The sequence below is a fragment of the Podarcis liolepis genome (genome assembly GCF_965112155.1).
Source record: "Podarcis liolepis genome assembly, chromosome: 16".
NCBI lineage: Eukaryota > Metazoa > Chordata > Lepidosauria > Squamata > Lacertidae > Podarcis > Podarcis liolepis.
The window spans coordinates 8,707,934-8,735,144 of NC_139567.1; the positions used below are offsets into that span (position 1 = coordinate 8,707,934).

A 27,211-nucleotide genomic window follows, 5' to 3' on the forward strand; every position below is an offset into this window, starting at 1 on the left:
TAAAACTCTGAAGTACAGTGTAACATTATTATTTTTTCACATTCCCAGAGGTCTGCCAAGATAAAACCTTAACTTCTAGTTCTTTGCTTAATTAGAAACAGGGTTGTTTTTTATTTGTGTGTGCGGATTTAGAAAAGTGTTTGTGAATTTAAACTGCACTGTCTCTCAAAAGTTTAAATCAAAGATGGAGAGCTGGTGACCCTCCAGTTTTTGTCGGACTCAAACTCCCATATTGGCCAATAATCCGATGTGCTGACTGGGGCTGATGGGAGGGCACCAGGTTGGAAAACGCTGGTCTAGACTCTCTGGATACCTTTGTCAATCTCTTTCAGTTGATTTATGGTGTATGTTGCTCGGTTTGAAACATTTGAAAAAAATGGTATAGAAAAAAATTGTGGGCTTTTCACATGCCCCTGAAATGGTGGTGGTTTTTTTTTAAAAAAAACCCTTCAACAAGCCTTTGCTGTGACAATCCCTAATTGGTCCCACTGACAAAGATTAATGCCTGTTTTCTGTGTGGAGATTTTTTTTAAATCTAGACAAGCTTCATGGATCCACAACTGCATGGTTCCAATGACATAATTCACCTTTCATATATTTGTCCATCGTTTCCTACCTACCTACCCATTTTCTGGCATAAGAGATTTTCTGGGAACAGCAATAGCATTCTGCATTGTTCTCCTTAAAAGCAAACAAAGAAAAACATCTTCCCAATGTATCACTTCCTTTTCTTCTTGATATTTCTCCAGAAGGTTCAAATGAGACTTGGAACACCAGACTGCAGTGCAGCACAACTATTCAGATACTGGCAATAGAATTCTGTGGAGGAGTGAGGCTGAGCTGGGGGGAAAGTTATCTGACCCACAGAAATAAAGTCTAATAGTTCAGTAATATAAAAGTGTTCAGTAAGGCAGTGTTTCTCTAACTTGTGTCTGCTGAGAAGGAGTTTTCTAAACTTATTCTTCCTTAAGCTGTCCCCCAGCTGTAGAGCAGAGCATGAGATTTGCACCTATCTGCTGTACACAAATATGCAAGAATATGACATTACAGAGGAAGAAAGAGAGAGACCAAAACATGGTTGTCCCTTCCTAAATCCATACACAAGGATATATTGGTCTAACAGGGGTGGGGTGCCTCAGGCCCAAGGGCTGAATGCAGCCCTTGTTGAGACCACTTTGTCTGTCCCTTAGAACTTTCTCCAGTCCATGTCCTTCCACCCGAGACTCACCCTTCTAGTGCCAGATTTACATATAAGCTAAACAAGCTATAGCTTAGGGCCTCACTCTCGGGGGAGAAGGGGGAATTTAAAGGGAAAAAACCTGGATGTATATTTCCCAAATATAAGATAAAAAACAAATAAAATAAAACCTGCATGCAGCAACAGTGTTTTGTATTGTGTAATGGGCCCCGCCTGCTAGCCTGCTCCCTAAAATATCACTGATTTGCTCATTTCTATATATAGGGTACCTACATTCTGCATGGATTTTGCATTCTGCATTGACTTTTCAACAATAACTTTGATAAAATACATATTTTGTTATGTGCAAATGGCTTTAGATACTTGTTAGGTCCATAAATTACCATATATACATTTTTTTTAAAAAAATATTTTCCTTTCCTTTTAGATTTTCTATATATGGAGGTGGGATGGATGTTTGGGTGGGCTTGGGAATTTGTTAGATTTTGATGAATTTGTAATTTTTGCAGTTTTATTTGTATTGTTTTATTGCTTTCTGGGTTGTTTTTGTTTTATTGTTTTAAGGTTTTATTGTTTTAGGCTGCGAAAGAATAACATTAATTGCCATCAATGGAGGCCACTATGAGGCCTGGGATTGCTACCGTGGAGGGGCGAGGGAGGTATGGCGGTGGGGGCAGATGGTACAGGCGAAGGGGATCGAGATATGGATACGCTCGTACCCTTTCCAATCTGCGCCCCATCCCGAGGGACGAGGGTAGGGTGAGCAAGGATTACTCACCTCCGTCACTGGTGCTGTGCAATGCCAGGTCTATAGGCAATAAAACCGCCACCCTGCGAAATTTCTTTATCTCGCAGGGGGTCGACCTGGCTTGTGTGACGGAGACCTGGGTGCGCGAAGGGGCAACAGTTACCTTACGAGAGATGGCGCCCCCGGGTTTCTCCGTCCTCCACCAGTCGCGGACTGTGGGCCGGGGGGGAGGGGTGGCATTATTAATCCGGGAAGATTGTCCTTTCAGGGCTCTACCATCGCCATCGATCCCCGGCATTGAATGTGTTGGCCTAGTGTGGGGCTCCGAGGAGAGCTTGGCTGTCTGGCTGGTGTACCGGTCACCTAGCGCACCAGCAGCCACCCTGTCAGACCTATTGGAGGCGGTGGCCGGCTGGGCCTTGGAGTTCCCCAACCTATTGGTACTGGGGGACTTCAACATCCATGCTGATGCCACTCCCTCATCACAGGCTCTGGACCTGGTGTCTTCCATGGCGACACTAGGGCTCTCCCAGTTTGTTTCGGGCCCCACGCATCAAGCAGGCCACACGCTGGATTTGATCTTTGGCGTAGGTATAGATGTGATCATGTCTCCTTCGATGAAGGTGCCATGGTCTGATCACTACGCTCTGAAAGCCAGGATTGACTTTCCGCCCCCACCCTGCTTAGGTGGCAAGCCAATTTGGGCTCGCCCGCGGAGGCTGATGGACCCTGATAGATTCCGTCAGGCCCTGCGGGACCTTGCTCCCCCTGGCGACTCATTGACTGAGCTTGTTGAGGGCTGGAATATCCAGCTCCTGGCAGCCATCGATGAGATCGCACCTAAGCGCCCTCTGCGACCCCGCAGAAACCGGGCTCCCTGGTTTACCGAGGAGCTCCGGAAAATGAAGCGGGACCTCAGACGGCTAGAGCGAGTATGGCGGGGTGCCCGTGACGGAGCCTCAAGAACATCTTATAGGGCTTTTATGAAAACCTACGAGATGGCGGTGAAGGCTGCTAAGAAGTCATACTTCTCGGCCTCCATTGCATCCGCTAGCTCTCGCCCAGCGCAATTATTTAGTATAATCAGGTCTTTAACGTCCCTTGTGGGACAGCCAAATTTAAATAACAATTTGACACTTAGCTGTGAGGCATTTGCGAGCTTCTTTGCGGAGAAGGTCTTGTTGCTCCGCCATGACCTCCCTGCCAATTTGGATACAATAAAGGAACTGGAGGCCCCTCGACTGTCCTCGGGTCCAGTATTGGACCACTTCGACCGGATATCCCCAGCCGATGTGGACAGATTCCTCCGAGCTGGAAAGCCCACCACCTGTCCTCTCGACCCGTGCCCGTCTTGGCTGATTAGAGCATGTCCAGACGAGGTGCGGGCCCTCCTGGGGGATATCATCAATTTGTCCCTTGGCACGGGGACATTCCCAGGGGAACTGAAGGAGGCAGTGGTGCGCCCGCTCTTAAAGAAAACATCATTAGATCCTTTAGATCTATCCAATTACCGCCCGGTTTCGAATCTTCCGTTCCTGGGTAAGGTGATTGAGAGAGCGGTTGCCGAACAGCTTGGTGGGTTTCTGGATGAAACATCGGCTTTGGATCCATTCCAGTCCGGCTTCCGCACTGGTCATGGGACCGAGACGGCTCTGGTCGCCCTAACAGATGATCTTCGTAGACAGCTGGATCGAGGCGGGTCGGGGCTGCTGATTCTTCTAGATCTATCAGCAGCTTTCGACATGGTCGATCACGAACTTCTGGACCACCGCCTTGCCGACGTGGGGATCCAGGGCACAGTCCTTCAATGGCTGCGCTCGTTTCTCTCTGGTCGGGGACAGAGGGTGGCGCTTGGGGGGGAATTGTCATCGCGCCACTCCTTGGTGTGTGGAGTACCTCAGGGTGCGATACTCTCCCCGATGCTTTTCAACATCTTTATGCGCCCCCTCGCCCAGCTTGTCCGGAGTTTTGGGCTGGGTTGCCATCAGTATGCCGATGACACCCAACTCTATCTGTTGATGGATGGCCATCCTGACTCGGCCCCAGACACACTGACCAGATGTTTGGAAGCTGTGGCTGGATGGTTACGTGGGAGCCGGTTGAAGCTAAATCCTTCGAAGACAGAGGTCCTGTGGCTAGGGCGGGGCGATATGGGATTGGGGGGGCAACTCCCATCTCTTGCGGGGGCGCAATTAGTGCCAGCACCGTCTGTTAAGAGTTTGGGTGTAATCTTCGACGCCTCCCTTTCCATGGAGGCGCAGATTGCAGCTATAACAAAGGCGGCATTTTTCCATCTCCGCCAAGCTAAGCAGTTGGCTCCTTACCTCTCTCGCCCTGACCTGGCCACTGTGATCCATGCGACGGTTACCTCCAGATTGGATTATTGTAACTCGCTCTACGTGGGGCTGCCCTTGAGACTGACCCAGAAACTCCAGCGGGTGCAGAATGCCGCGGCGAGACTCCTTATGGGGTCTTCGCTGCGAGATCACATTCATCCGGTGCTACACCAGCTGCACTGGCTCCCGGTGGAGTACAGGATCAGATTTAAGGTGCTGGTTTTAACCTTTAAAGCCCTATACGGCCTAGGACCCTCGTACCTACGGGACCGCCTCTCCTGGTATGCCCCACAGAGAAACTTACGGTCTTCAAATAAAAACATCTTGAAGGTCCCAGGCCACAGAGAAGTTAGGCTGGCCTCAACTAGAGCCAGGGCTTTTTCGGCTGTGGCTCCGATCTGGTGGAACACTCTGTCACAAGAGACCAGGGCCCTGCGGGACTTGACATCTTTCCGCAGGGCCTGCAAGACAGAGTTGTTCCGCCAGGCCTTTGGCCAGGGCACAGCCTGACTCCCTCCCTCGGCAATCTTCGCGGAGCTCTGGCCCAATGGTTGCCAGTGGCCTGAATTAATTAACTTTACAATGAATGATTTTAGAGTGTTGTTTATGTTATACTTTTATACTGTTTTATTGTTGTTAGCCGCCCTGAGCCCGGCTTCGGCTGGGGAGGGCGGGATATAAATAAAATTTATTATTATTATTATTATTATTATTATTATATAGCATATATTCAACACAAAAAAGTGACATTTGTTGTTGACAAAGGACAGCTGGACATATCAAGGGCCCCATTACCTTCAGTAGTTAGGGCCTCATCAAACCTACATCCGGCCCTGACCCTCTTCCACATCGTTCTTGAACTGTGTCCTTGAACTTTGAGGATGACTCTGGTTGCCCAGAAAGAGAATCATAAGGTGGACATACCTTGTCCTTAGATCTCTAAAAAGGTAGAGAACCAACAAGTCAGAAGCATGTGTTTCTTTGCTCCTTTTCTCTTTCCAAAACGTTTTTTGTTCAAAAGGCTCCCATTAACGCTCAACGAATGCTTAGTGTCCATCGCTGCTTCTTTCAGGACACAGATGGGAAGCCTGAAACCTGTCCCTCATTTCATTGCCTTTCCTTCTCTCCTTGCAGACATTGAGAATGCCACGGACATTGCCTTGTACTCAGGCCTGGGTGCTGCTGTCATTGCAGTAGCCGTCATTGTCGTTGGTGTGACTCTCTACAGACGGAGCCAGAGTGAATATGGTGTGGATGTGATCGACTCATCTGCCCTAACAGGAGGCTTCCAGACATTTAATTTTAAAACTGTCCGACAAGGTTGGTAAAGCAGAATGCCACTTATTGAGAAAGAGTCCATCTTTGCATGCAAAAGGATTCAGGTTCAATACCAGGTTTCTCCAGCTAGGGTGAGGAAAGACCTCTGAAACCCTGGAGAACCACTACCGAGCTTGGTGGACCAAGAGTCTAACTTGATATGTTCTTCTACGGTCATGGTGGGGAAACAGTTTCATGGTGGTTATGTCCCATATGACACCTAAAGATATATACTTGGAAGCAGCACAGAAAGGGCTGCCATCTTGGATTTAGGTATACAGTGGTACCTCAGGTTAAGAACAGTTTCAAGTTAAGAACGGACCTCCAGAATGAATTAAGTTCTTAACCAGAGGTACCACTGTACACTGCTGTACTGATAATTGCAGCCATCAGCATTTCTAAGCCTATAACAGGTTCCTTTTTAAAATGTTTTGAATGGGGGTAAAGTGGCAATACCATTTCTGTAAAAAAATTCTGGCAGTGGGAGAGTGTATACCATGGATGCACAGGTCCTAGAAAGTTGAGACTCCAGTTTAATCTTACTGAAAACCATGGTGGATCACAAGACATTGGTGGGCCAATTATGTATACCTTTGCCCCTTGATTAAGTGTACTTAACTTAGGGATCTGAACCACAAAGAGCACCTTAATACATTCTTATTTTAGTATAATTTCTACCAGACATTCTCCACAGGGCAAGTGAATAGCACACAGATGTGGGCCCTTTTTCAGCTCATGGACCACATTCCTTTCTGGGCAACCTTCCAGGGGCCACATGTCCGTGCTGGATGGGACCAGAGGTAAAATTGGGCAAAGCAATGTGTATGAATTTTACACACTCACACACTCTTCACTAACTTCCATGCAGGCTCAATCCCTGTATGAAACAGCCCCTACATGACAGGGGGTGATCTTCAGGGGCCCTTCCAACTCTGCAATTATATTATTCTATGTAAAGTCATTTTCAGAGTTCAAGAGCATATTCCGTCCAGGCTCAATGAGGGTGCAAAGTAGGATCAGTGGGGAATGTGACCTGGGGAGAAGATGTGTGGCTGGGGATGGTCTGGGGAATGTCTTGAGGGCCAAAGAGAGGGGCCAGGGCATAGCTGTCAATGTTTCCCTTTTTTAAAGGGAAATTCCCTTATTCCGAATAGGATTCCTCACAAGAAAAGGGAAAAGTTGACAGCTATGGGTCAGGATGTGTGTGCTTTGGTCACCAGGCCTGATCTTTTTCATATGGTGAGAATAAGAAGCATCCGGTTATAAAAGTGTGGGTTTCTTTTACACGTATTTCCATTCTTCCTAGAAAAATCGCTGGACTCCATTATTTCAAGTTCTGCAGTTCAGATAACTAAAGTACAGCAGTACTTCAGACAGTGGTAGTTCACAGACCCAAACACACCAAAAAACACTCAAGTGCACCATTGTCAGGGGTTTAGGAGCAGAGGCACGGGCAAGGGAGGAAACAGAGAGCGAAGGGGAGGAGGCAGAAGAAAAGATGAGTGATGACGACGACCCGAGATCTCCTAGTCTTTCCAGTGAATCAGAGGATTCACAGAAAGGAGCACCAGTGGCCAGGGCAAGGGGGGAGTCTAGGGGGGCACCCCAGGAAGATAGAGCCAGAGGGGACTCAGGGGGGAGCAGCTGGAAATCGGGACCAGCGTCACCGCCAGGAAGCAGGGAAGAGGAAGGGAGCCAGGGGGGAAGCGCTGGCAGCTCACCACAGGAGGGAGGGCATGAGTCAGGAGTGGCCACACCTCCATCGGGGAGCGAAGAAACGGTTAAGAGGAAAGTGGAAGGTTGGGCGCGCGCGCCAAGTTCAAATGCAGAGGAAGGCGGCGCAGTAAGCAGCCCCGAAAGGGAACCAGGTCCTAAAGCCCGGCGCAAGGAGGCAGGAGGGTCCGGGTCAGCGTCAGAGGAATCCCGGAAGGAAGAAGCCCCGGGGGGTAGAGGGACCCAGAGGAGGACAGTCAGGCGGAAAAGGTGGAGCAAGGCTAGGATATTAAGTTGGTGCACACGGGGCGGAGACTCAGACGGAGCTTCGCCGACCTAGCTACTAGGCGTAGAGTTGCGCGCAGCAGCGTGAGAATGGAAACTGTAATTCAATAAAGACTTTTACTTAATGACCGCTGGCTAGCGTGATCCTCTGTGAGCTAGGATCTTCAAGCAGCTCTGACAGTAAGCTCCGTCTCAACTTGTGGGCATCTACAGCCTCGAGGAGGGGAGAGACACAGGTGCCTACTAGCAAGCTCACGAACGGCAGACGACATGACGGCTGAGCAGCAGATAGAGGAACTCAGAAACGCGGTGGCACAACTGAACGCCGAGGCTCTAGCATCCAGGAAGAGGGAGGAGGAAGCAGCCGCAGCCTGCAGGGATCTCCAGGTCAGGTTAGACGTGCTGACAAAGCAGACACCCCGGCAGGAGGGCATTGGGTTGGCGAGACGGACAGGCGGGCTGGTCTCTCACTTCGATGGGAACCTGCAACAGTATCCCAACTTTAGAGCCGACGTACTGTGCGCACTGCAACTGCTGCATAAAGACTTTAGAGATGAACAAGAGAGAGTGGGGTTCATCATGTCCCATCTGCATGGGGATGCGAGAGCATGGCTACGCAATTTATGGAGAGATAAGGATCCGGCGCTACAGAATGCAGATGCCTTTATTAAAGCAATGGATGGGTGTTTTTTATCAAGTATTGACGTGGATCTTGCACGGAAGGAGGTGCATGGGCTGAGACAAGGGAGGGCCAGCGTCAGGCAGTACCATGCCCGCTTTTTCGCCTTGGTCAGTGCCCTGGAATGGGACAGAGATTCGGCTCCTGTAAGAGACCTCTTTTGGGAGGGGCTGCATAACTCGATTAAAGATGAGATCGCCAGGGGGGAGAGACCCCGAACCACCCAGGAGGTCGTTCAGAGGGCGCTGGCAGTGGGGGTGAGGCTGGAAGGACGTCCGTGGAACAGGGACGAAGGGCGTGGAGGGCGCGAACCAGCCGGGGGCCCCTCCTTCTTTCCCAGGGAAGCAGCGCGGGCGCAATCCACGCCTCCGCCAGGAGGAGGAGCCGAACCTATGGAGGTGGGAGGTGCAAGGGCTCAGTCAGCAACCAGAGCCCTAGCACCAGCAGCAGTGAAAGCGAAGCCTCCTAGAGGGACCAGGAAGTGTTACGTCTGTGAGGAGCCAGGGCATATGGCGAAAGAGTGTCCCCAGAGGCCCCACAAGCTCACTGCAGCCTCAGCAATGGTGACTGCAGCAACACAGCAAGGAGGACCACAGCAGGGAAACGAGGCTGTCTGGCTGGAGGAAGAGGCACTGGGGCCCAGCCAGACGTGTTAGTGACGCAGTCCCCAGCGATTTTACAGCCCGTGAACCCCCTCCCGCCCAAACCAGTAGTGAGGCTCACAGCGTCTCTCCAACTGCCCAATGGAATCACCATGGACGTGCCAATCACCATTGACTCAGGCAGCAATGCGGACTTTATAGGGCAGGACTTTGTCGACAGGCACGCTGTGCAGTTGCTGCCGGCCACACTGCCCCTGCAGGTTGTCACGGTGGATGGCAGGGAGCTGCTCGGGGGGCAAGTGGTGAAGCAGACGCCACCAATGGTGATGCGACTTGGGAATCACAGAGAAATCATCAGCTTCAACGTCACTCGACTTTCTGACACGCCCATTGTATTGGGCATGAGTTGGCTGGACAAGCACAGCCCAGCGATGGCTTGGTACCAGAGGCAGCTGACCTTCGGCTCTTCCTTTTGTGCTGAACACTGCATCGTGCCCAGGCAGGAAGGAGAGGAAGAGGAGTCACAGCTGCTGCTAGGCACGCTGCAAGCGATTCCACACAAGTACGCTGAATTTTTGGAAGTTTTCTGCGAGAAGGAGGCAGACAGGCTACCCCCTCACAGACCATATGACTGCAAAATTGACCTGCTGCCGGGGGCGGCGCTGCCGAAAGGGAAACTGTATTCCATGTCAGAGGACGAACTGCAGGAACTCAAAGAGTTCATTGACCATAACTTGCAACGCGGCTTCATCCGGGAGTCCAGGGCAGTGGGGGGCAGTCCCGTATTCTTTGTTAAGAAGCGGGACACGCCCCAGAAAAGACTGGTAGTGGATTACAGGATTTTGAACAGTCTGACTAGGCCATCGGACTTCCCCATGCCCCGTATTGACGACCTCCTCGCAAAGGTACGGAAGGGCAGAGTGTTCACCAAGTTGGACCTGCGGGGGGCGTACAACCTCATTCGCATGCGGGAAGGAGATGAGTGGAAGACAGCCATGTTCACGCCACTGGGGACCTACGAATATAGAGTTATGCCTTTTGGATTGCAAAATGGCTCCCACGTTTTTCAAGCGTTTATGCATCACGTGTTGGCGGGACTTCTCTATAAGACGTGCGTCTGTTTCTTAGATGACATCCTGATCTTTTCGGAGTCGCAGCAGGAGCATGACGGACACGTCAAGGAAGTGCTGAGCAGGCTAAAGCAACATAGGCTCTACGCCAAGCTGGAGAAGTGCCAATTTGACGTGCCGGAGGTGGATTTTCTGGGCTACAAGCTGTCTGACAAGGGGCTCGCCATGGACAGCGCCAAGGTTCGAGCGGTGTTGGATTGGAAGAGTCCGCGCAACCGGAAGGAGGTCCAACGGTTTGTCGGCTTTGCGAACTTCTATCGCAAGTTTATCAAGGGCTTCGCGATGCAGACAGCGGCCATCACTGACACGCTTAGCTCCAAGAAGAAGAAGTTCGTTTGGACAGCGCAGGCGGAGCAGTCCTTTCAGGCACTCAAGCGTCTCTTCGCGTCGGAAGAGCAGCTGCTTCATGTCAACCCCAGCAAGCCGATGAGGGTGGAGACAGACGCCTCGGACAGAGCCGTGGGGGCGGTCCTGTTGCAGAAAGACCCGCAGGGGGTGTGGCGACCGGGAGCGTTTTACTCCAGGAAGCTCAGCAAGTCCGAACAGAACTACACCATCTGGGACAGGGAGTTGCTGGCCATTCACGCAGCGTTCAAGGCGTGGAGGCACTTTCTGATCGGCGCCAAGCACACGGTGCAGGTTTGCACGGACCACAAGAATCTAGAGCACTGGCGCACGGCACAGTTCCTGAACCAGAGGCAGATACGTTGGGCTGAGTTCTTTGCAAACTTCGACTTCCGAATAGAGTATGTCCCGGGGGACACCAACATCATGGCAGACGCTCTCTCCCGTAAGCCACAGTATCTGGAGGACGCAACGCCAGCGGCCGCCATGCACATCTTCGCACCAGCAGTGTGGGCGTGCGCCGCGGCGACCGTGGACCTAGAGGCGGTGCGACGTGCGTTGCAGGAGGACTCCTTCGCACAAGCAAAGATGGCAGAGGTGCAAAGGGGCAAGGCAGCGGCCGACGGTTTCCGGCTACGAGATGGATTGCTCATCCGAAAAGGGGCCATCTACGTGCCGGGAGACGAACTTCGAGCCAAGGTGCTGCAGCAGCTGCACGACGCGCCCACGGCCGGGCACTTTGGCAAGGAGAAGACGGTGGAATTAGTAGCCAGGGATTTCTGGTGGCCTGGAATGAGAGGGGAGGTCGCAGACTACGTGGCGAGGTGCGACACCTGCCAGAGGGCCAAACCAGTGCACAAACCGCCGGCCGGACTGTTGGAACCGCTGCAAACTCCGGTCGAACCTTGGGAAAGGGTGGCGCTGGACTTTGTCACGGATCTGCCCAGCTCAAGGGGCAAGACGGCAGTGCTGGTGGTGGTGGACCTGTTTTCCAAGATGGCGCATTTCATTCCGTGTGCGAAGGTGGCCACGGCGGAGCAAACCGCCAAACTGTTCATAGACCACGTGTTCAAGGTTCATGGTCTGCCACGGTCTATTCTGTCCGACCGGGGGCGGCAGTTCATCTCGAATTTCTGGCAGAAGCTGATGGGCTTCCTGAACGTCAAGATCAACCTGGCGTCGGCGAGACACCCGCAGACCAACGGGCAAGCGGAGCGGGTCAATGCCATCATGCAGCAGTACCTGAGATGTTATGCAAATCAACAGCCTGCGACGTGGGTGGATTACCTACTGCTTGCCGAGTTCGCCTACAACAACACGAAGCACGTGTCCACAGGGGTCACGCCGTTCTTCGCCAACAACGGGAGGCACCCCAGAACCTTCCCGGGACTGGAAAGAATGGGGGAGGGGGAGCCGCAGACAGCAGATGCGTTCGCGTCGGAGCTACAGGAGGTCCACGATCAGCTGAGGCGCCACCTGGAGCTGGCCAAGCACGCATACAAGGTACAAGCGGACAAGCACAGAAGGGTTGGAGAAGAGCTCCACGTGGGAGACTGGGTTTGGTTAGCAGCCCACGCAGTGCCGGCCAGGTCGTTGGCCAAGAAGAAACTAGGGCATAAGCAACTGGGGCCCTACCAAGTCGAAGAGCAGGTCAACCCGGTAGCTTTCAGACTGGCACTTCCGGAGGGTTCCAGAATGCATCCGGTATTCCACAGATCGGTGCTCACTCCCTACAAGGCACCGCACAGGTTCCAGGAACCCGGAACAGCGCCGAGTCCGGTCAGAGACAGAACAGGGCACGCGGAAGTGGCACAGAAGGAGCGCATCAACGAAGTCACGGAGATTTTGGACTCCAGATGGGGGGAAGAGGGGGTAGAATACTTTCTCGCCAAGGAGGGCACCCCGGCCAGTGCGAAAAGCTGGGTGCCGGGCTACGCCTTGGACGAACCTCTCCTCAAAGACGAGTTTCATGCCCTCTTTCCCCATAGACCTATGCCAGCAGACTTTTTCGACGACTGGCTTTTCACGCCCACGCTTTCGGCCAGCACTTTCCGGGGGTTCGACTCGGACGAGGACCCGACACAAGACGTCCGTTCCCCGGAGGGGTCACCCTCGGGATCTGCATCAGAACCCTCGTATTGGTGGGACGATAGACCAGAGGAGCAGTTCCGCAGACGGTGGCTGGAAGGCCCAGGACAAGCAACACCGCCAGGAGGAAGTGAGGGAGAGACGGACATGGACGTTTTCGGGGACGACCCTGGTTTCGAGCACGGCGGCACAGAGATGGAAGCGGAGGTGACCGTTGTCGACGAGAGCAGGGAGGAAGACCCGCGAGACTTCAGATGGAGACCCGCCACGGGAAGCGACCGATATCCGACGTTCGTCTCTTTGCAACAGCAGCCCCCAGCTCCAGCACCGGAAGGAGGGGAGGGGGGAATGGGGGGCTTCGAGGGGGGGATGGATGTCAGGGGTTTAGGAGCAGAGGCACGGGCAAGGGAGGAAACAGAGAGCGAAGGGGAGGAGGCAGAAGAAAAGATGAGTGATGACGACGACCCGAGATCTCCTAGTCTTTCCAGTGAATCAGAGGATTCACAGAAAGGAGCACCAGTGGCCAGGGCAAGGGGGGAGTCTAGGGGGGCACCCCAGGAAGATAGAGCCAGAGGGGACTCAGGGGGGAGCAGCTGGAAATCGGGACCAGCGTCACCGCCAGGAAGCAGGGAAGAGGAAGGGAGCCAGGGGGGAAGCGCTGGCAGCTCACCACAGGAGGGAGGGCATGAGTCAGGAGTGGCCACACCTCCATCGGGGAGCGAAGAAACGGTTAAGAGGAAAGTGGAAGGTTGGGCGCGCGCGCCAAGTTCAAATGCAGAGGAAGGCGGCGCAGTAAGCAGCCCCGAAAGGGAACCAGGTCCTAAAGCCCGGCGCAAGGAGGCAGGAGGGTCCGGGTCAGCGTCAGAGGAATCCCGGAAGGAAGAAGCCCCGGGGGGTAGAGGGACCCAGAGGAGGACAGTCAGGCGGAAAAGGTGGAGCAAGGCTAGGATATTAAGTTGGTGCACACGGGGCGGAGACTCAGACGGAGCTTCGCCGACCTAGCTACTAGGCGTAGAGTTGCGCGCAGCAGCGTGAGAATGGAAACTGTAATTCAATAAAGACTTTTACTTAATGACCGCTGGCTAGCGTGATCCTCTGTGAGCTAGGATCTTCAAGCAGCTCTGACAACCATGTTTAGTCATGCATCAACACACACACTCACGAGGTCTAAATTGTGCTTCTTTCCGGGAACAGTCTTTCCTTGAGACTGCGAGGGAGTAATTTTATGTAGTGGGTGAGAAAAGTTCTTTGAATTTCTATCACTCTCTTTTCTGAGATGGAAACCTTATTGAAGGTGGGAGGAAGTGTTGGGAGATGTGTGAACATAGCCCTGTTTTAATTCTTCCGAAGAAAAATATGATACAGTATTTCATAGATAAATATGTAGATGTTCTCCTCCCCATGGGGCACGCGCCTTGCAAAGCATAAATTAAGATAAGCGAGGCAGAGAAAGATTCACAACTCGTTTGAAATTAAGGACAGTTTGGTATATGTGTCTATTTAATCAGAGCCTGCTTTAATATATAAATGACGGTTGATTTTCTGATATATGTTTATTTCAGTTCATTACCAGAAATGCATACTTCAAATAGTTTGCATGCATGCTTTAATAGCTGCAAATGCTGATGTGTTAAATACCTTTAGAAGCTATCCAAAGTTGCCATTTTTAATTATTTGTTCTGATGCAAAGATTGAATCTTTCCTGTTTTCACCATTGCTGCTTATTTAACTAGCTATTCTGAAAAGTATTGTTATCAGTGTGCAAATATTTCATCTGACTTAACATCAGGCGATTTCAGGCTCAAATCCATAGACTAATGTTTGTGAGTAGCTGGAGCTGGAGATCCACTTGAAAGAGATGATAGTCATTTCACTACCCCTTGAAAGGATCAGCCCAGCTAGTAGACAGGACAAAAGTTTCCATTTTATAAAGAATGTGAAAATAAAAAAGTGCACAGAGGCAGCCTAACTGTTCTCTATCTCTCTCTTTCTCTCTGCACTTTCATCTTCTGTAACCTTTTTGTGACCTGTACAAGTTGTTGTGCTTTTCTTCAACTTTTTCTCCCTATAGAAATGAATGAAATAAGCAATAAGCAAATATTTCTGTTCCATTCAGACCTCATTTGCTTCAATTCCCATTCTACATTATAGCTTAAAGCAAAATAAAAATGATGCTCATATTTTTCATTCTTTCCTAAAAACGAATGCACACCCCTATTTTTCACTCATCAATAGCTCAGTTGGCAGAGCATGAGACTCATGAGTTTGAATAATATTTATTGAAATTTTACAAACATTAAAAAGTTTCAAAGTTTAGACTTAACAAATGAGAACAAAAAATAACCTTAAAAAGAAAAAAAACTACAAAAGTACAAAAACAGAACACATGAAAAATACAAAATAGAAAACAGTTAACAAAAAGAAGAAGAAAAAGAAAAGAAAAAGATCAATAATTTCATATCTTATACTTCATTTACTAGTTTCCTGACCTCCTCACACCTCCCTTTTTGTATTCCACTTCAGATATTTAATTCAGCAAATCCTTACCCTCTGTCATTTATCTTTACTCAGTATCTTAACCTATTATAACCATGTGTTTATAACCATTGTCAATCCATATTTACTTATTCTTGATAATCTTTTTACCAATACCACTTAGTTTCTATCCGACATCATTTTAACATTCCTTAATTTTACAGTATTTCTGCAAGTAGTCTTTAAATTTCTTCCAGTCTTCTTCCACCGACTCTTCTCCCTGGTCACGGATTCTGCCGGGAGACTCATGAGTTTGAGTCCCACAATGAGAAAAAAGATTCCTGCATACAGGGGGTGGGCTCTATGACCCTCATGGTCCCCTCCAACTCTACAAGTCTATGATTCTATGATTATACAGCCACTGTTTACAGGTGAACTCTATGCAGCTCAGTCTTAAGTGCGGGTATTCCAAAATGACTTCCAGTGGGCCAACTGTGACATTCCCCCACTAACCTCAGTCTGCATTTTAGGCAGACCACACCTTCCCACTAACAACCAGTCCAGGGATTGGCACTGCCTGTCAGCTTCCTCATCCTTACTCTCACTTGCCCTTGTAGAATTCAGCAGGGAAGTGGGTGTGTGGGAATAGCACCAGAATTAGTTGGCACTGCCTGTCACTGGCTCTACCTCCAGCTACTGTTTGAGTTCCCTGCCACCAAATCAGATCATCAAGCTACAGGGTTCTGAAACCACGAGGAGGCAGAATTTGGTTGTTGACACTTGTAAGATAAACAGCCAGCAGCTGCTGTCTCACAGGAAATCCAGCTTGCGTACATGAATGTAGGATGAAACTGCATACAGTAAATCACTGGCAACAAGGGGTAGACAGGGGTCATTTTGGGTTTCTCTTATTTTCTAATATGTCTGGTCTTCAATTCTGGTCTTCTCTGATTTCTGCATCAGTTTGAGATTTATTTATTTTCAAAGAAGTCCTCATCAAAATGCATTGTTATTTTAGGGCATTTCCCCCCGAATACATTTTTGCAGGCATTTTCCTGTAGTATAATGTATTTTATATCTTGTTTCCACTAACAGATGCATTTTTTTAGACACACTTTCACCCAAATATATGCATTTTTGTGCACATTATTTGGTTGGAGAATTGCATATTCTTCTTCTGTTATTAATCAGTCCAGCTCTAGCATTTGAATGTTGTTTGCAAATGATACCTATCATTCTGAATGGAAATAGGACAGAACAAAACATGAAATTTAAAATTTTGGAGGGAATTGCTTACCTGCAATGAGATGGGGCTATGATTTTAATAGCCTGCCACACCCATCCACCCACCCACCCCAAAATCAGTAGTCTTTCAAAGAGACTTCTTGGCGCATGAAGTTAATTTTCTATAAAGTTTGAGCAGCTGATTTAAAGGTGGGTAAGAGCTTAGGTGTAAATCACCTTATAAGAGCTTGGAGACCAAATAAGAGGGTTTCAGAATTTTCTGAATATTTGTCTCTTCTTTATAAAATTCCCCCAAGTATTAAGACAATGAAAAATGAAGGCACTGGAACACACACACACGAAAAAAAATCAATAACCCACCTAATAATCTAGGTCTCCAATTCTTCAATTTCCTCAGCATTCACTGGGCCAAAGATCTGTCATAATAAGATTGTTAACTACCTTTCACTGCTTGTTTCATTTTTATTTTTTAAACTGAAATTTAACAACACATTAGGAAATGAAAAACATAGAAAACAGCATAAGCTCAGAAGGGTTCAAAGTAAACTATAAGAGGGCAGTCCATGTGGGAATTGTAGAAATTAGCTACAGGCAAAAGCTTAAGGATATATATATAGAACAATAAACCTTGTTGTTAGGGGGGTAGGTAGAATTTATGAAATATGAAAAAGTGCTGGCAGGGGACTGAAGTTGTCGCACAAAAGTTAGGTGAAAGTATTCTTAACCATAAGGCATGTGGGGGTAGGAATCATAAAAGTGCTTCTGGATCAGGCAAAGTCCCCGTCTAATTTAGCATCCTTTTCTCACAGTGACCGACTAGGTGCTTATGGTAAGGTCTGAAGCAAGGCAGCAGTGAATACTCTCTTTGACATTACAGTGCTCAAGAAAGTATACACAACACCTCAACAAAGGATCGTTGGACACAACTGAATATTGATTATGCAAAGAATTCACCCAGTGATGTTTGGAAACTGGACTTGGGGGAGGGGGGAATCTAACCAAAGCCTCAGAAAATAGCTTGATTTAATTGAGAATAATTTGGACCGTGTTATGCCCCTGATGATGTTATCAGGAGTGCAACAGAGTCCCACCAGATCCCACCTACAATCCCCCCCACCTACATGCCTGCCTGCCTGGGTCCCTCCCATCCACTGCTATGATGGCGGCAGTAGGATTAAAGAACATCTCTTCCATTGCCTCTCGGATGCCTGGCATGGTGCTGTAACTGTATGACAGGCACAAGGAGCTCTGGGCAATGTTATTTTCCCAAGGCTCCTGATGTATCACGAGCTTGACAGGGTCCAATTCTTCCCTCAAAATCCCCCAATGAGCCAGGCACGTCAAAACAGCACACTAGGTGTCAGATAGAGGAGGAGGAAGATCAATATCTGCCTCTCAGGTTCCACAGCTGCAAGAACAGCAAGGAAGAAAAGGAGGGATGGAGTTGGCCATGTGGGAAAGAACAAGATAGGAAAAGAGGGTAGATTATTCTCTGGCCCAGTTTAAAATAAAAGCCAAGGAATGGGGGGCTGCTGGGCCATTAAAATCATCTTGTATTTTAACTTAAGCATCATGAGCTACTCAAATTCATATGTCTGAGTCAGAAAATATGACTCTTTCACATCACTGATGAGTAAACAACGACCATGATCTCCCCCAGCTAATTATGTTATTCTGGGGTGGGATCACTGCTGGTTTTGTCATGAGAAACTGTACTGGATATTCTATGACAATGCCAATAAACACGTGTGTGTGTGTGTGTGTGTGTGTGTGTGTGTGTGTGTGTGTAACCAGATTCTTTTAAAACAAAGCAATGTAAGTGTTTGGGGGGTAGGGATAAGAACACTTTTGATGAGTGGCTAAAGATAGAAAACAAAAGGTAGGAACGACACAACTATTTTCCTGTGAGTTTCATTGTGAGCAAAAATAAAGAAAGTGATTATGGAAATTATTCAAATACTTGTCAAAGCACGTTATTCACTGTTACTATAAAATAAGCAACTCTGTTATTTCTGTGAATCATTCCAAACCATAGTGTAGCAATAAGCCAAGAGCAGCAACAAGCCTTGGGTTCATGCATTCCCTGCTTCCCTCTCATCTTCCAGCACTGCTGGTAGAAGATTTCTTATTATGTCTAAGCTAGGAACTTTTGTTTGTTTAAACAGTGGCTTGCTAAAAAAGATATCATCAGCAGTGGCTTGGTCCTGGTTTCCTACAATAACCCATAGTTCAGTTAGCCACATTTTGTCCTTTGCAATTGCACTGTTACTTCATGAAGTGATCTTTACATTCTCCTCATGACCAAACCAGAGGAGAGGGGGAAAGGAAGTAGGCTCACTGATACATCTGCTAAATGTACATGCTTCTACTGGTGGTGTTTTAAGTTGATCCTGAACTTAGCTGGCCATGTAGGGGTTCACCGTATTAATCCTGACTGTCATCCTGATCTTAAAGGAGTATTTTGGAAAATCTGAATATTATTATTTTGAAGGGGTGTCAGTTCCCATTGTTTTCAGCTGCTGTACTTCAGAAAATCCAAACAAAATGTCCCTTTGGTCTCCTGCGTTGGAAACCGCTAGAGATGGCATGGCCGAACGCAGGATCTGGGACTAGATAATGGGGAGGTTTCAGATATTTTGAATCACCCTGTGCAAAGGGTTAGTGCAGGCAGCCATTTTACAGCACATTCCACCTGGGGGTTAAATTAACCCTAACCATTTTCTTGGTGATATGGATGAGAGAGCTGAACCCCTCAACCCAGCATGGGTAGAGAGTTCATCATCTACTTAACCAACTTTTTTGACCCCTACGGCAGTCAGTTTCTCTCAATTGAATTTACAGTACATCAAACACCGCAATTAACAAATGTATTGATTATTTGTTGCCAATGTGAAATAGTTCATCATCTGGGATTTTTAATTTTACCTTGTCTGTTGATGTCTTCAGTTTTCAGCATTGATTTCGATGAAATGCAATTTTCTTATGAATGTGCTTATAAAATGCTTAAAGTGCATGAGTGAATGCATTAAAAATCATAACTCTGTAAAGTAATGCTCTTTAGGGCAGGTAATACTGTGCATACAATACTGTACATACAGAATATATATATTTCACATACGGTATATACTAATGGAGTAGAACTGGCAATGACGGACCAGGAAAAAGAACTTTAGGTCATGGTGAATAGATCAATGAAAATGTGCCACAGCTGGGTGTGTGTGGGTGAGTGTGGGTGTGCTTTAATACAAAATATATTCCTTCATTAGGAAATGAATTAAAATGAAATGGTCAATATTATAATAATGCTATTATATAAATAGATGGTGAAATCACATCTGGAACATTTTGCATAGTTCCGGTTGGGGCATAGTTCTCAAAAATGATATTATAAACTATAAAATGTTCAGAAAAGGGCAACCAAAATGATCAAAGGGCTGGAACAACTCCCTTGTCTGTAGGCTAAAGTAGTATTGACCAAACAATGGTTTACCACCTCATTAAGAACTAGGTCAGGGAAGGGGAAACTTTGGTTCTCCAGATGTTGAATTAAGTCAAGGTGAGGAACCTGCAGCCCTCCAGATGTATTTGGACACCAATTCCCATCAGCCCCAGGCAGCATGACCAATGGTCCGGGTTGATGGAAAGCCAACGATACATGGAGGGCTACAGGTTTTCCATCCCTGAACCAGGCAATTCTGTAGACAAAGCTATACACACAACACTGTCTGTTGTACATAACAATGATAACCAATTGCCCGATTGATTTCCTTCCATCAGGTAACTCCTTGCTTTTGAACTCATCCATGCAGCCTGACCTGACCGTGAGTAGAACCTACAGTGGACCCATTTGCCTTCAAGACCCCATCGACAAGGAGCTTATGACCGAATCATCTCTCTTCAACCCTTTGACTGACATTAAGGTCAAAGTTCAGAGTTCATTTATGGTTTCTTTGGGTGTGACTGAACGATCAGAGTACCACGGAAAAACACATTCTGGGACATTTCCCCATGACAGTAACAGGACCTTCCACCCCATACATGGAAAAAACAAAGCTGCATACATTCAGAATCTCTCATCGCTCTCCAAAAGAAGTGAGATGAGGGCCACGGGTATCTTTGGCCACCTGGGAGGACGTTTAGGAATCCCAAACACAGGTGGGTTGCTGCAAAGTCTGAGCGTGCTTTGAAATGCATTATTAAGTGTTATTTCTCTCTTTCTCTTTGAAATGTGCTGTCATAGCAAGTTCTCTCAGTGGGGCTTGTGACATATGAACCCTTGCTTGCTGTTACCAGCTGACAACTTGGTAAAGATACCCTAAGGACCAATAGCAAACACTCACAGGATGTCTGAGCAGTTGTAGCTCATAACCCATGGGTAGGCAAACTAAGGCCCGGGGGCCGGATCCGGCCCAATCGCCTTCTAAATTCAGCGTGCGGACAGTCCGGGAATCAGCGTAATTTTACATGAGTAGAATGTGTCCTTTTATTTTAAATGCATCTCTGGGTTATTTGTGGGGCCTGCCTGGTGTTTTTACATGAGTAGAATGTGTGCTTTTATTTAAAATGTATCTCTGGGTTATTTGTGGGGCATAGGAATTCGTTTACCCCCCCCAAAAAAAATAGTCCGGCCTCCCACAAGGTCTGAGGGGCAGTGGACTGGCCCCCTACTGAAAAAAAATTGCTGACCCCTGTCATAACCTAATGAAATAGTCCACTCTTGTTGCTGGGGAAGCGAGATTGAGTAGATTTTCCCCAAGTCACTAGCACAGTCCTACTAAAAACACAAGAAAAGCCACATTGGATTAGACCCAGACTTCATATTGAACAGCATTCTCCTTCTAACACTGACCCAGTTCCTGCCGCAAGGCTTTAAACCCTGCCTTACTAGGGGCTGTCTACTGAGTCAATCAGGGTACTTAAAGGTAAAGGTAAAGGGACTCCTGACCATTAGGGCCAGTCACGGACAACTCTGGGGTTGCAACACTCATCTCGCTTTACTGGCCGAGGGAGCCAGCGTACAGCTTCCGGGTCATGTGGCCAGCATGACTAAGACGCTTCTGGCAAACCAGAGCAGCACATGGAAACGCCGTTTACCTTCCCGCCAGAGTGGTACCTATTTATCTACTTGCACTTTGTGCTTTCGAACTGCTAGGTTGGCAGGAGCAGGGACCGAGCAATGGGAGCTCACCCCGTCGTGGGGATTCAAACCGCCAACCTTCTGATCAGCAAGCCCTAGGCTCTGTGGTTTAACCCACAGTGCCACCCACTAAACCTCTGGCTCTGGCTTTCCATTTGGATATGCTGCTGCCTACTCTTTGCCTACAGGGGGTAGGCAAAGAGGGTGATGGGATACAGGGCATCCTTTCAACAGGGACACTGCCCTCATTGGTCATTGGGAGAGAGAGCTGTAACAGGCAGGGAGGAGCTTTTCAAGTATGGTCAACACTTCAGGACTCCCCTGATTTCAACACCGCTGCCTTGCTCCAATGAAGTGAAGGGCTTCCAAGCACCAGGAAAACATGACTGTATACTCCTTCCCCAACAACCTCTGCTGCTGTTTGCATGAACAAAGGCTCCCATCTAGCATTAGTGTTTACTTTGGAATGCAGAGCATCCAGTGCTTTTTAAAAATAAAAAAATTATTGATATTAAAACGGAACATTGCGCACAGATACGATGATGATTAATCTCATATATAATTTGGTCCTATATCAATATTTACTAGGTTTCAGTCATGTACAGCCAGAAGTCTTAAATGGAGCGTGGATAGAATTTATTCCTGAGCTGCTAAACTTGCCAGATTATAATTATACCACTATTTAGGTCCACTTCAAAATGTAGACGTCTCTCACAATGATTTTTCCGCTTAGCATAATTGATCCATTCCAATAAATTCCCTTGGTGTACTTGATCAAATAGTTGAGATGACCTACGCTCAGAGGATGAGGCCAGCAAAGTTTTAAAAACTAAAGTTTTCCAATGCCACGTGGAACCGAATTACATTAGCCCAAGGGTGGCCAACATGACGCCCTCCAGGAGTTATGAACTACAGCTCCCATCAGCCCTGATCTTTTGTCATACTGGTTGGGGCTGAAAGGAGCTGGAGGCACAACCATCTCGAGGGCAACATGTCTGCTACCCCCATATTAACCCACTTCTTTTTAAAATTGTTTTTTTGTTTACATATTTAAGGTTTTACATATAAATCCTTTACAACATTTTATCACATGCCTGCACTTATTAATACCAGCAGTTTAGCATGAATTTAAGTGTGTTTCAGATATACAGTATTATACCCTTATTTTATACACTATTGACAGCAGAAGGTGCCCCTTTCCAGTTAGGGTTCTGTCCTTCTTTGGCTATGGGGAAAATTCGGTTTCATTTTATTGCATTTCATCAATGTATCCATGTTAGTGTAATTTGGAAAAATGGGTGAAATTGCACTAAGTCCATGTCTTGAACTGCCTATCCTCATATCTGGATTCTGCTTAGAATTAACACATCAGCTGGACTGGGCAACTTAGAAACAGACCAGGGCTAAATGCCTTGTAGTGGTTGGGAGTTACTCGTGCGTAATCCTGCCCCGTTTGGGCATTAGATTGCCTGGTTAAACCCTTCGGACTGCACAGCCCATCTCAGCGTGGCTGCCCTTAGTCACTCGTAGAATCTGTCTGTGGGCGTTTCTTAAAGCGCTGCCAACATAAGAGCTGTTTGACGCCCAAGCGTCTCCGCCTCTCACTGCGCGGGAGTCTCCTGCGCAGGGTGGGCGTGGGTAGTGGGGTGCCTGGGCTCTCCTCACTAACTTCCAGCGAAGAGTCCTGGAGCCCCTGCACCTCCTGGTCCCGTTGGTCTCCTGGATCCCTGGTGTTACACTCATTCTCTTCCCCTTCTTCCCAGCCGAGTCTCCCCCTAGCGCTGGGACCTTCTCCTGCAGAATCAGAGACCCTCTCCTTCTCCCGTGCCTCTGATGTCAGTTCCCTGACATCCCTGGAGCATGACTCATCCATTCTCCCTTTGTCTGAGGAATTGTCTGAGGCTGCATTCAGCAGCATTGGCAGAAATATGAAGCATTCACACTCAGTGCAAGCAGTGGCAGAGGAAGAGGAGTGCGGGGGGAATGCACCGCCCCCATCAGCATGGTCCCGGTGGGGTGCCATTGCAGCTGTCCCCCCCCCCCGCCTGTGCTGGGTGCCACACCCCCACAGGAGGCATACCACGCCCCGAGGACGCATGCCACACCCCTGTCGGCAGTGCATCACACCCCCAGGACGCGTGCCAGTCTCACCCCCATCTGCTCTCCGCCCCCCGGTGCTGGAACATGAAGCTCCACCACGGAGTGCAAGGTATCATCACAGCTGAAGGTTACATGCTGTATGGTTCAGCATAGCATGGTGAGCTAGCATGATAAAGTGCTAGTGGATTTCTCTTTATACTTGAACCTTTATAAGACTTACTTCTAAGACCAGAAGAGCTGTATTATAGTAGATCAGTTCATGATGCACCAACATCTCTTAAAGTTTATCTAGCCAGTGTGTTTATGCTTGTCTTGTGCCATGAGACAATAAACGCTTTATACTCTAAGCTGAACTGAGTGGGAAAGGAGATTTATTAACTGGGAATTCTGGAAAAGGCTGACTACTGGAAAACAGGAAAACTCTGATTTTTAGCTGGAAGATTCTTCTGGAACTGTGCATTCTCTGCCGCTTACACTGGCCAAAGTGTGGCATTGCATCAACAATAGCCCAAGCTGAACAGGTGATGGGCCAACTGACTTCTACAAGTTGTAAGAATCCAGGCATACATCTCTCAGTTCCTCTGAGTGCTATGTGCTAAAGATGGCAGCACACAGATTAACTTCCCATGAGGTTTGGTAGAAAGAAAAGAAAAGAAAAGAAAAGGTAACATTATTTTATATTTTAAAAAGATTTATAACAGTGGTAGAGTGCTGTGTTATCAACCATTTCTAAATATCAAAACTTCAACCCCAAGAAATGTCAGGCCTAGGGGCTGAATCCAGCCCTTCCGAAATCTCTGCCTGGCCCTCATCACTCTTCCCAGGTCACGCCCCCATCCTAGGCCACTCCCCCTATTCCCAGGCTGTCCCCATAGCTGTCCTGCCCCATGTCCTCCTTGAGTGCTTTTGCCTAGCTGGAATGTTTCCTTGAACTGCAATAATGCCTCTTGCTTGCCTGGATGAAGGATGGAGAGATGGGTGCAGGTGTATGCCTTTTCCATAGCTGGAAAGTAGACTCTTGCTTCAACCATTTCCCCCTACTGTCACATGACCTCTCGAGGAGTAGCACATGAAGGGCTGTACATTTCCTCCCATCTCTGAACTATAATATACAATTTGGAAGAGAGTCTTAACATACAATTAAACCTACCTCCACCTCTGCTGCCACCATCAAATGTTTGCAAAAATCTCATTCCACAGCATTCTAGGAACATAACAGCTCACAGTGGAATATTTACATTTCAGGCAGGTGCTGAGTTTATTTTGTTGAGAAATGCCATCAGCTACCAATGAGTTCCTTGATTCAGGAAGCCAAGGCTGTAGCTGTAGTCATCATAACAATGAAAATATCATGATGAAACGTTGGCACTGAATGAATTTAAAGGTTTCAAGAGAACAATCATAATATATGCTGGTGAACTATTTGCATGTAAAATTTGATGGATATGAAGAAGAATGTCCTTTGATCTGTGCAGGATGGATGTAAAGTTGACAGGATTGTAATTTACTGGAACTCTTTTTGGAATGTGTTCTGTTGGCTACATTCCAAAGGATGATTAACATTTTAGCAATACTACATATTTTATACAAAAGGTCAGTCACTTCACATCTGAATTCTTTAAGACCTCTCAGATGAATGACACCTAGCCCTTAAAACTTCACCCTTTGTCACTGCTTTTTCACAATGGTTCTTCAAGTACCCTTCTTGGGGCGGGGGAGGGCAGAGAAGGAGATGATTCAGACATAAGAATTTGTCTGATGTCCTCTTATGTACCTCTTTCAGAGCTGCTGCTCTGCCTGGTTTTATGTTTCTTACACCTTGGGGTGTTTCCTCCATTTCTCCTCTTGCTGCCACTATTTAAAACATGCTGACATTGTTTGGGACCCAGCTGTGCCCTCACTGATGTATGGACCACATTATAACAAACATGATTCTAAACATTATGAAAAACATTCTATAGATGCTGGGGTTGTATTGAAGGACATTTTGGAGGTTGGTTGGTGGGTAGGTAAGTACTGGAGTGAAATATTGACTGACTCTTGTACAGAATCAGACCATTGGTTCATGTAGATCAGAACAGTCCACACTGAATGGTAGCAGCTCTCCAGGATTCCATACAGGTGTACCTGGAGATGCCAAGGATTAATCTTGGACCTTTCTGCATGAAATGCATGTGCTGTACCTATGAGCCCATAGCCCTTCTCCAAAGCAATCTCTCTTGCATTTTCTAAATACTTCACACAACATAAACCTCATTTTAACTATGACCTTGAGGAGAGATTGTAGTACCAAAATCACAGTATAACTATAAATTGGAATCTGATCTATACTACACTGTTCAGGTGATGACAAAGATTCGTCTCACCAGTATGTTCCATTAGGCTAACGCTCTTCTTAAGCTATGACTCACTTCCAGCAGAGATTTGATACGCCCCCTAGTATCTTTTGTTCTTACTTTGTTATAGGAGTTAGCCTGTTGATTCCACATGGAGCCATCCCCGAAGAAGCATCTTGGGAGATCTACCTTGCCATCAACCAAGATGAAGCCAGGTAAGACAGGAGCAAAAATGATGCACATATGCTCATCAAAACTGTTAAACGTCAACTTATAGAACAGGAATGGAGACCCTCTCCCCACACCACCAAGGCAACTGGACCCCCAACCCTCATCAGCCCCAGTCAACAAAACCAATAGTTGGTGTTGATAGGAGTTGGAGTCCATCAAGAGCTGGAGGACCAGAGGTTCCCTGTCACTGTTCTAGAAGAAAGGGGGAATAATTGAAGTAACTACATAATTTCCATTGATTTACATATATATAACTAGAAATTGAACTTTTTTAAAAAGTCAGCTCAATTCCTCCTCTATAGAGTAGTCTCTATAGTATGCTCTAAATTAGGGCTACTTAAGGTTGTATCTTCCAGATGTTATTGGACCTCAACTTCCATCCTCCCTGATCCTTGGCTATGTTGGCTGGAGCTGATTGGAGTCTAACAACACCAGAAGTGGCACCACTTTCCTTTCCGTAGGCATTATAGCTTCCAGAGCTGTGGTTTAATCACATACATATGGAGAGGCTCACATAATATCACTGGAAATATATGCATTTACAAATATCCCTGCATAGCATATTAACCACAGTTGCCACAGTATATTTGGTGCTGGTCATTTTGCGTGTTCAGACCCAGAGACCTCCCCCCTAAATAAACACACATTTGACTCAAAATTTAGTTTTGATTTTTGGCAGAATTTAGGCCACAACTTTATTGATTACAGAAAAGTGAGTGGTTGCATAGGCTCTGGTTCGACTAGCTCCCTGCACCCTTGCAGGTAGCGCTGACCCAGGGCACCAGCATACAGTAGGTCAGCCAAGGGTGAACACCTGAGGTAGGTGAAAAGCCCAGGAACAGACTATGCTCACTCCCATATGCTCCCCTGGACTCAGGCATGGGCACAACTCCCTCTCAGGGGTTGACCAAACCAAGTTGAGTCCCTGGATTCCTTTAACGGAATACCCTTCACATAGGGATGACGAGACCATTCTCCCATCCCTATCACATGAACCAGAGCCTATCAGCAACCTTACCAAGTTGTGACAATTTGCTACACAGCAGGCAAAACCCAAATAGCAACAGCCAATCAGCCAAATGGGGGAAATTCCTGCTGTGCCCCTGTCCCAACGACAGATGACAGACAACGGCATAGCAAGGCCAATCGCAAAATGCCCTAAAAATATGGAGAGGTGGGCCGGTGTTCTGATGCACGAGACAAAAGAGGAAGCTCTGGGTCATGTATATAGGCATATATAGGTCCC

At 47.6% G+C, this 27,211-nt stretch overlaps 1 protein-coding gene across 4 annotated transcripts in view; it reads left to right on the forward strand.

The window, feature by feature from the left end:
• UNC5D (unc-5 netrin receptor D) overlaps nt 1-27,211 on the forward strand; it is a 426,529-nt gene that overhangs the window by 327,654 nt on the left and 71,664 nt on the right. For all 4 annotated transcript variants that reach the window (XM_083480386.1, XM_083480387.1, XM_083480388.1 and 1 more), the window contains 3 exons: nt 5,417-5,602; nt 19,939-20,316; nt 25,865-25,949. In XM_083480386.1, the coding sequence (XP_083336512.1) occupies nt 5,417-5,602; nt 19,939-20,316; nt 25,865-25,949 (649 nt within the window). The remainder of the gene's footprint in view (nt 1-5,416; nt 5,603-19,938; nt 20,317-25,864; nt 25,950-27,211) is intronic.